General features: G+C 39.0%; 1 protein-coding gene across 1 annotated transcript; it reads right to left on the bottom strand.

Annotated features, from left to right (window-relative positions):
- Window positions 1-9,382: 9,382 nt before the first annotated feature.
- On the bottom strand, window positions 9,383-10,390 carry LOC138379033 (melanoma-associated antigen B16-like). The gene has a single exon (XM_069464307.1). The coding sequence runs from the start codon at window positions 10,388-10,390 to the stop codon at window positions 9,383-9,385; it is 1,008 nt and encodes a 335-aa protein (XP_069320408.1).
- Between the last annotated feature and the right edge of the window lie 272 nt (window positions 10,391-10,662).

Raw genomic sequence — 10,662 nt, forward strand, 5'->3', positions numbered from 1 at the left:
TTTTCTTAAAATTCTGGAAGCTAGAAGTCCACTGAGATCAAAGTATCAACAGGGTTTATTTCTTCTGGACCCTCTCTCCTTGGACGGTAGATGTCATCTTCTCCCTGTGTATTTACATTGTCTTCCCTCTGTGTGTAGGTGTCTTAGTCTCTACTTATTATAAGGACTCCATTCATAGGAGATTGGGGCCCACCCTAATGACCTCATTTTGACTTAATTGCCTCTTTAAAGACCATATCTCCAAATAAGTAACATTCTGAGGTACTGGCAGTTAGGACTTTAACATACAAATTTTGTGGAGACACAATTCAGCCTATAACATTGTCCATGCATATGTATGTTAAGATGAAAAGAAAAAAATGTGTGGTATATACTTATATTAAAACATTATTTGTTGTTTATCTGAAATAAATTATGAATATCTAACCTATATACCTCTGTCATTAATTATATTCCCCTGAGCACTTGCCTCTCTAACACATTCTTATTTTGCAGAATTTACTTCTAAAATTTCTTGCAGTTAGTCTGTGTTCCACTTATATTGTCACATAGCTTCTACAGTGATCACTTCCAACTTATTTCGTTATTTTGTCCTTTGAAGATTCATTAATGAGAAGATATGCTGAACATTATTAGCATTTAGAGCTAGTATATTGAACATGCACTGGCACAAAGTTAACAATTCTAAGAACTATTCTTTAAATTTTCTTTGTTGAAGCACATAATACGTCTTTCATAGCATAGTTTGCTTTTCCATTCTTCAGAATTGGGCTGCATTTCTTAACATTTTTAAAAATGTTGTCTACTATCAAAAGAAAGCATTTTTATCAACTGCTATTCTCTTCTTTTGGTTTCCATGCTGGAAGAATATTTAGTGACATCAATTTTACTAAATCAAATTCATCAAGTGATGAAATCCATTTCAAATGATAGCCTTGACAAATATCATAATAATTATCCACTTAAACTCAGAATTCTTTTATTCATAGATAATTTGTTCATTTCAAGAACAGCCTTGATACTTAAAGGAATACATTTTTCATTGATTTGTTTTTTAACACATTCAACAGGTTCCTCTAATCAATGGAGTATTTCAATAATACTATTTGCTTTTCTTTTAGTGCATATAATTTATTGCTAGAGAAATATTAGAAACTATGAACAAGAAATAAGTTAACTTTGCTGAGTGATTTATTTTAAAATTCAACAAGAATTTTGGGGGCCTTCTCTTCAGAATTAAAATAGGATTAATATGGCATCACTACTTCAAATAAACTGAAGATTCTCTCAAATATACTTGTTAAAGAGAGTCAATGGATTTCTGAATGGAAATTGAAGAATTCTGAATGCTAACAAAACGACAAAAATCCTATAATCTCTCAGTTCAAAGAATATAAAGACTGAAGTAAGAAAGCCATTTTATGACTATTACTTCAATTTAATAAAAAAGACCTCAGATGCTGTTTGACTGACATGCAGAATAAAGGCAGTACAGCCAATATCCACCAAAAAATCATGCATGCTTTTTACTTCAATTTTAACCACTTTAATTCATTAACACCTAGCTAAAAAAAAAAAAAGGGCCTGAAAAATTTACTACTGTTTCTGAAGTCACATCTGTAAAGAACTTTACTCATAGTAGCCCAATAAGAAAACTTTTTGTAAATGAAAAAACAAGTTCAAAAACAAAGGAAATATGTATTCTCTATTGTTATTGCATGCATCTGTGGACATGAGACATTTGCATTTTTGTTAATCTCTGCAATAGTAAATGAAGCTATTGCATTTTTTATCATTGCAGTAGCTTTGGTCCTTGCATTTGAAGATTTGCTTACAATTTGAGTTGAAAGACTGATGATGACATACAGTGTGGAAGGCCATTACAACTTCTGCTGTGATTATCTTCTTAATCTGAATGTCTCTTAATCAAAAATGAGTTATCACTGTCTTTGGTATTAGTTGAGGAAATCATACATTTCTTATGCTCAGTTGTTAGTATATGATGGTTATCTGACTTTCCACTGGTTTCTATATTGAATGAACAGTTGCATATTGCACAAACAGCTTTGAAAGTACTTGTTCTTCGTTTAATAAATGTATACTATTCATAAAATTCATCACATTTACACTTGTGTTTGGGCATTTCAAGGTTCAAATATACACAAGTAAAAATAGATGACAGTAACCATTGCAAGAATGAAAGACTGAATTTGAAAATCTATTGGCCTCATCAGTGTGTCTGTCACAAGTCCATAAGCAGAGGTTGAAGAGTTGAAAGGTTGTGAGCTTGAGAACTAACAAATCAAACTCTCTATCTGATGCAAAAAAGGTGAACTTCTTGTTGGTCTGAAGGGAGAACTGTACTTGCTAGGCACAGATTTCCAGAACAAAACCAAAGCTGATTTTACATAAGGCTTTGATTAGCCTGGGGCGGGGTGGGGGGGTGGTCAGGGATTGGCGGATGTACACAAATGGGGAATGTTTAGGCACTGGCACTGGCTGTGCTCCTGCGGCCACCAGAGAGGGCTGCTGTGAGCCTGTGGACTTTCAGAACCAAGGCCAGTGAACGCCAATGGACACAGACACTTGCTGATTGGTTGCTGTCTGAAGTGTGAAGCTGTCACTGACTGGCTGACTTTTCCGGGTTTTGTCAGTGATTGACTGCTTTTCAGAAGCCTGGGGCAGTCACTGACCAAACTTTCAGAAGCTCAGTTACTGGAGTGAGACTGTCATTGACGGGCTGATTGTACTGATCAGAAGTTACACCTAATTAATGGTGGTTACTTATTCACAGCTTGGGACTTTAAACAAACAACAGGCTTTTCCTTCCTTGGATGTTTCCTTTCTTTAATTCTAAGTTCACCCTTTTGATCCTCCCTCAACCAAACCTGCAGGAGAGACCAGATCTTTATTTGTGGATATAAGTTCAGCCTTGGACAAAGGTGACCAAGAGTAGAGTCCTAAAAGGCACTCATGATTGCAGATGTGAGATCAAGCTATGAATACACAAGCATAGGGAATACATAGGCAAAGGTACAAAGCTTAAAAAAGAGAACTTACAGAAACACACGAAAACTTTCTCTGATTGGTGTATTTCTGGATAAGTACTTTATCCCTTTAAGTTCTTCCCTGTATATACTAAATTTTTTGTAATTTTGATTTCCAACTGTGTTTGTAGGAGAGAAGACAACTATATGCACAACATTTGATTTTACGTTAACCTATTGCCTCAAGTAAACTTTTTTGAGGCACCGGAACCTAATCTCTAGCCCAGGCCCCTTTCCTGGTAACCAAATTCACATTTTAAACTTCCCATTGGACAACACCCTAGACAGCCAGCAAAACATTTACCATCCACGTGGCCCTCACTGACCTTATCCACCACACCCTTCCTCATCTCTACCCCTAAATCAAATCACCACCAACACTTCTTCTTCATTTATTCTAAATCTCAGCTAAGAGGAGCAGCTTCCAGCTACTTATCCAACCTTCGGGATTCAAACATAGACTCTTCCCCACCCTTTCATATAGTCCCTAACTCCTCGTAATTCAAATCTGTCTCCTCCTCACCATCCTCACACCCATACCCTAAATCAACTACCTTTATTTTTTTTATTTACTTAGGTTTCCCTCAGAATATGTTCAGTAAATGCTGAATGAATGAATGGCTCAAAGTACCAAAATATGGAGCCATCCCTCTGGTAGGGTCTTCTGCCTCCATTGAAGAATACCAAAGTGCTACAGCTGCTCAACTGCTCGCCTCACTTGAGAATTCTCACGGGAAACACTCACTGAGAGTGTAATTGTGCACATACCCTTCCTCGGCCCTAACACCCTTATCTTGGAGGTGGAGATGATGACAACAGAATGCAACGTGATGCTTCCTGCATTGGACCTCATACATCTCCACCAGCCACCGTCAGTTTAACAAAGTAGTATGCCATCTCTGTCAGCTCACCATCCACTCTGCAAATGTCTGCACCTTGGGCCAATGTCCTTGAAGTGGACTGACTGTTTGATTCCTCAAAATTCATATGTTGAAATCCTAACTCACAAGGTGATGATATTCCAATATGGGGTCTTTGGGGAGTGATTAGGTCATAAAGAGGAGCCTTCATGAATGGGATTAGTGGCTTATAAAAGAAACTCATGTTCTCACAGTTCTGGAGGCTGGAAGAAAAAAGAAAAAAAAAGAAACTGATGTCTTCTTCCACTATTCATGGTACTCTTGGCCTGTCCCAACTATCTGTCATCATTCACTAACCCCAGACATTTGCATAGCCCCATCTTCAGTGGAGGGGGTCCACTATCCACAAGAAAAGAAATACTCTTCTTCAGGAAACATAAATATTGCTTCTTTTCCAGGCATATTGGCAAGAAGGCACCAGGCCCCCAGGATCATCAAGAGATGTCACTCTCCCCGAACCCAATAATAACATCCCTGGGTGATGCAGAGGAGCTAGCTATACTCTGCCTGACAATATGTAGCAAGGATTCTAAGGCAGGGTGGGGTGTCTCTTATGCTTCTTGTCCTTTCATCCAGTAGACCTATCCACTCAAATCATCCAATAATTTCCATCTTGCAGTGGTGAATCATAGATTTCTCAAGCCTATTCATGTCAGTTGTCCTGGATGCCCCACCCACATCTTCCACCTTCTATCTGTGTAGCCCCTTCCTACACAGTGCTGAACTCTAGATTCGGAACCCTGACTGCCCGCCTGCCCTGGGCTCTCTGGACTTGGTTTTACATGGGCTCTCTCTCATGGACTCTGGAAATTGCTCTCTCCCCCTTTCTCCTGGTGCCCCTTACTAGCTGAAAGTGTCCTGTATGGGCCCATACCCTGACACCTGATCATTCTGATCAAATACTTGCTTTTCAATGTGAAGGGAAAATATCTTGTTGACATTAAAATTTTATTTTTTTGTCTCCTATGGTCTTGTCTGAGACATCAGAATTTTAAAGCATGCCCAGAGGAATCATGTAACCAGAATACCTCTGCAGAAATCCATCTTTATATGTGTGAGAGATTAAGTTAATTTTCTGCTCAACTTAATTAGAAAACATTAAATTAAGTAAATTAAAATAACAATATTAAATTAAATTGACATAACACGGAGACATTATTTTTTAACATATAGGTATAACCGAAAGTTAAAGGATTGAAAAAACAAAATATCTGTGAAAGTGAATGGTATTTTTATACATTAATTTGTGAGAATATGAATTGGTAGAATATTTGTGGGATTACATTTTAGCAATATTTCTAAAAAATTATAATTTTCACATCCTCTTTACTTTATCCCTATTTCTGCTCTGCTTTGTGTTTCTTATGTACATTTGTCCCAGAATTGATGTTTAAAGATATTAATTTTAGTTCTATTCATCATAAAGCAACTATTAATAATACGAGGCAACTTATGTGTGCATCAGGAGGAGAATGGTTAAATTAATTATGGAAGAGAGATATTTTAGAATTCCAGGGAGTAGTTAAAACAGTGAGGTGGATTTATACATACTGCCATGGAATGATGTTGTATTCACTTTATTAAGTGACAAAGGCAAGTAGAAGAACAATATGTACATCACTACCCATTGTGTTAAATCATTACAATATATTTTTATAGCACATCTAGGTATTAAAAAGCTTGAAATTGTTTTTAAAATAATATACATTAGATTTTTTTATTGCAGTTCCCTCTGAGGAGAAAGCTGAATTTTGGAGGAACATTACAAAGGGAGGGAATTGATTTATGTATGTTGTTAGAACTATTTGGAACAAGAATATATGCACTATTATTAGCTTTAGCATTAAAATATTTAAATAAGCTTAATAACATAAACAGTACCAGTGTATTAGTCAGATGAAGGAAATGCTAGCTAATGCAAAACACAAAACTTGAAATCTGAATGGCTTAACACAACAAAAGCTTATTTCTTATGCACATAAAATACAAGTTGGCAGTGGATCTTTGCTACCAGGTAACTCACAGATTCAGGCTGTTTCCATCTTGTACTTCTACATCTCAATATGAATGCTCTATGTTTGCTGCAGAATAGAAGAAAAAAATAGAATTGGCCACTTGGATTTCAAATGCCTTCGCCTGAAAATGACAAATATTGATTCTGTTCATATATTAGTGGCAAAGGTAGTCACATGACCCTTCCTAACTACAAGTGGACTGGGCAATGTAGTTTTTCCATGAGACCAGGAAGGAGATCAAGACAGGATGTGCATGAGCATTTGCAGGCTCTCCCATTAATTATTACATAGCAGGTGCTCAATAAAGAGCAATTACTACGATTTGTTAGGATAACAACCCTCTTTATCTCCTGGAGGGATTTCTGGAAGGCCAGATTAGCCTTGCAATTCACCAATTTTCTTGAGATCCTACTATGTGACAAATGCCTTCAAATATAAGATAACATCAAATTTTCAAGAGAATGTTGTAAATCTCTGAAGGAAAATTTCACCCTTCTTAACTCAATAGCACCTTTCTGTACTGCCCTTTGCTATAACTTTTATAATCTCAGTAGGCTGAGAATTTTCTCTTTTCATTTGGTATATAGCCATACTCTTAACTTGGAAGCCCCTGCTACACATCACCTGACTGCACATGACTGACCTCCTGTACAGATGCCATTAGACATGATGAAAACAGGGATTTTCCTCTGGGGAAATCACACAGACAAGGGCCAATGAAAGGATGGTGAGTTTTTTTTTCTTTTTTATTCAAAGCTAGCATATAGGCCAAAAACCCAATCCTTGACATTTCCATTCCTTCCACCTCCTAGAAGGACTCCAGGGTTTATAGGAATTCAGACTCAGGATTTAGAGGTTTGTTTATATAGTAATTCCCTTGGTCTTTCCGAATATACCACTTAAGGGAGAGGCTTTGGTTTTTGACCACCTAGGTAAGCTCATTCATTGGTGTATATGTTCAGTGGTCAGTCTCAAATATAACACTTCATTAAAACCCTACTGCAGATATCAAGGTGGTTTCAGAAACCTCTCTAATATCAGGTTTGCATCCCAAGAACCAGTATATTCTGTGCCAAATTAGGCTCTACTAACCAACCTACCTGGAAAAAACTTTGAGAATGTGGTAAAGATGCCCATGGGGGATGACCATGTGCCTAAACAATACCATTTAAAGAAAAGTTCATATAAAAAGGGCTATTGTTATCAGAGGGATTCCATTGTGAAGGTCAGCCAAGAGATGTCTGCAGGAAGTTGGACTACTCAGGTTAGGAAGAGGCAGGTGATTCTGGGCTGGCTGTTCCACTGGAAGCTGGTTCACCCTTCAGAGGAGGACACGGTGAAGAGCTGGTCAGTGGGACAGGTTCCAGATTTGGACAAGAGAGCATACTGGGCAAGATCTAGGTGAAAGGTGCTGTTATGTCCAAAAGAATTAGAACTGGAAACCTGTGCCAGACCCTGGGGCTAAGGGAGGTAGCACCTTAAGTAAATAAATCCCACAAACAATCCCCCTCAATTGCTTTTGACTCTCATTTTCAAATTCTTTCTCTACACCTGTTTTTAGTATTTTGGCCACAAGGTCCTTCTTTTTATCCTCTGAGAGGCATTATGGAGAGTGGGAAGAGAAATGAATCAACATACAGACTATCAGCTTCATGCTGGGAGGAGTAGAACAATGTTGACAGAGGTCTAGCCCCAGCTCTGTCACATACCATGTGAACTTGGGCATATTACCAAGCTCTCTGAGTCTTAGATTCTTTGTGAAGTAGGCTTAGTACACTCAGTCTTATATGTAAGTCTGTTGGAATGTATTAACATATACTGTATGTAAAGCTGCTGGCATAGTGCCTGGCATGTATTGGGTCTTTATTGATTGGTGGTTACTACTATGATTATTTTGACCCCAGACACTACCACTCTCTCATTTGGAATTTATATATCCAGGAGATATGGGAGAATATTCAGTGTTCTAGGACATGGCACACAAAATCAGCCAAAAGTGCTGCTTAGCAGGAAAACTTCAGTAAATCTTCCCCATTGCATATTATTTAATTTGTATTTGGGGGCATATTTTCTAGCTGGATGTAACTCAAAGTTCCTAAAAATTGTGTCAAGGGTCAACTTTTTCGTTCCCAGCAATCCATCTCTATTTTCATTCACTCACCCCCACCAAAAATGTAGGCCACGTTTCTAATTTGCCAAAATATATTGAACATAATCTATTTAAAATGCCCTTTGAATGGAGTGGGCTCTAGATCTCTCAACAACTTCTTAATATTTCACCTCCAGGTAGTATCATCCTTATTTCTTATAAAATCCTTGAAGGTGATGTACATAAAATACCTAATTTGTGACTGTCTTCAACAGCACTGGGATAAAACTGCAGGACACCTTCCATTCTTGTCCCAGGTGGGATCTGGTTTATACACAACCTCAAAGTAACGACTGCTAAGAACAGTTTTCCATTCCAGGCTTAATTCTCTCAACACTGAAACCCACCATCTGAGGGTGCAGTCCCTGCTCACCATCCCATGGCCTCATCTAGTGTACCACCCAGCTTAATTTAAAATTAGCCCCCAATGAAGGGCTTGCAGTTTATCAAGACTCTGCCTGCCTTGTCTTAGGGCATTTACATTTGACTGCCCTCATATACTCCCCCTCCTGCTGCCCCTTGACTCCTTTTTACTTTCTTTTGGTATTGAAGGACATTCACCACTGTCTTCACACAATTGCTGCTTCTAGATTCTAAAATTCTATGGGCAGGCAGTGAGTCTTGTTTATCTTAGCATCTCCAGTGCTAAGACTGTGCTTTTCAAAGAACAGATGCTCACTTGATGTTTGGGGAATAAATGAGCCAGTATAGATAGATTCTAATTTATTAAGATTTATTTCTCATACATTTTTAAATAAGCCAAACAAATGTATATATGCATCATGTGATTCTATAGAACAACAGACTAAAATAGATAAGTGCAGCCAAGAATTGACCAACTTTCAGTTTGTTTCTCCTTGATCCCAACTATTTTACTGCTGCGTTGACAGTTCCAAGGAAATGCCTATTTGAATTCCAGGCTATCTTTTTCCAGATCACAAAATAAGGTGGTCAGTTTCACAATTTATTTTACAAACAAGCAAAACTCATATTCTTAAACTTCAAAAATAGTGATAAATGTATGACCAATGTCATTCATAAACTTAGATTCTGAAGCTAATGAAATGTTATATTGAAAGGAACAACATTAGAAAACTACCTCACCTAAAAAGAAGATAAACCACCAAGTTTACCATGTATATAGCAAGATGTTATGTACTGTGTTTTCTAAAGCCCCACCTCAACACTCCACTACTTAGAAGGGTGACTGCTTTATTCAAAGAAGAAATGAAGAATTTGCCTCAGACTGCACTAGGGGTGGGAGGAGCTGCTAGATCTGGCCCTGGTTGCAACTCTGGCTCGGGCTCTCTCAGCTTCATCTCTCAAAGCCTCCTGATACTGGGATGGGAAGCACCTAGGGTCAGACTCATGGATCTTGGACAAAAACTCCAGCAATTTCATTTTGTTGGTTTCAGCATGGGCTCTTGGACCCCACATGAATTCATAGCACGGAGGATCGCTATTGGGAACCTGGCGGTACTCCAGGTACTTTTCCTGCACGAGATCTTTGGTGATGAACTTCCGTGGCTCACCAAACATGAAATGTTCCTTCCCAGAATGTAAGTCCATCATATTCAGCACTTCCCAGATTTCTTCCTCAGTGGCACGGTTGCCCTTCATGAAGATCACACCCAGGATAATTAGCAGGAGGCTTGTCTTAGGCATGCCTTCATCACCACTCAGCCTTGCATCACAGGTGAGGCCCAGTTTGTTGACAAGGGCATAGATGTGGCTTGTGGGGTCAACTTCCTTCACATCAACACCAAAGACCAGCTCCATGTGCTCAGAGGCTCTCTTTAGGATCTCAAGGAAGTCATCCTTGTACTCTTTGATAACAACATCTAGCATATCTGCCTTTGTGATTGGCTCTTTCATTTGATATTTATGCAGCAGGAACTGCACCAACAGAGTTACCTTCTCATCTAGAGAACCTACAGGCAGGTCCTTGGTGTCTGGTGAGGATTGTGAGGAAGGTGGAATAGCCTCCTCTTCTTGGCTGCTGGAGCTCTCATTTGATTTGCTTGACGAGGTGGTTGTGGTGACAGTGGAAGATGAACAGGCACTCTGAGGACCCTCAGGAGTACTGGGTGTCTCAGCAGCAGGAGTCTCCTTCATGTTGTCAGGCATTAGGGAATGGGAGGAGGAGGGAAAGGTCTCCTCCATAGCCTTGGAGACCTGTGCAACCTCTAGGCCCTGGGTCTCACTGCAGGAATGGAATTGTTCATGTGTGCAACGTGGACTCTCCTGACTCTGAGACATGATCACTCTTGTAGGTGGTAGCAGGCAGGAATGTGGCAGGAGCCTGGATGACAGTGGAACACAACCCTAGGGAGGAAGGGAAGATGTCAATGGCCTCATTGGGTAAACTCAATTATTGATGGCTTGGATAAAGATAAGGGCACCTCCACCCATTTTTTTTTTCCTTAGGGCAGAGTTCTAGGGCCTGGCAGGTCTCCTGTCTTGACCTGTAAGAAGCTGAAAGAGGAAGTTAGAAAGCTCTTCATAGTGCAGTTGGCCAACTCAGACCAAGG

This window comes from Eulemur rufifrons, chromosome 30 (assembly GCF_041146395.1).
Source record: "Eulemur rufifrons isolate Redbay chromosome 30, OSU_ERuf_1, whole genome shotgun sequence".
In the NCBI taxonomy this organism is placed as follows: domain Eukaryota; kingdom Metazoa; phylum Chordata; class Mammalia; order Primates; family Lemuridae; genus Eulemur; species Eulemur rufifrons.

Bases quoted from the DNA above. Each gene is read 5' to 3' on its own strand.
- LOC138379033 (XM_069464307.1), bottom strand. From the start codon at position 10,390: ATGTCTCAGAGTCAGGAGAGTCCACGTTGCACACATGAACAATTCCAT.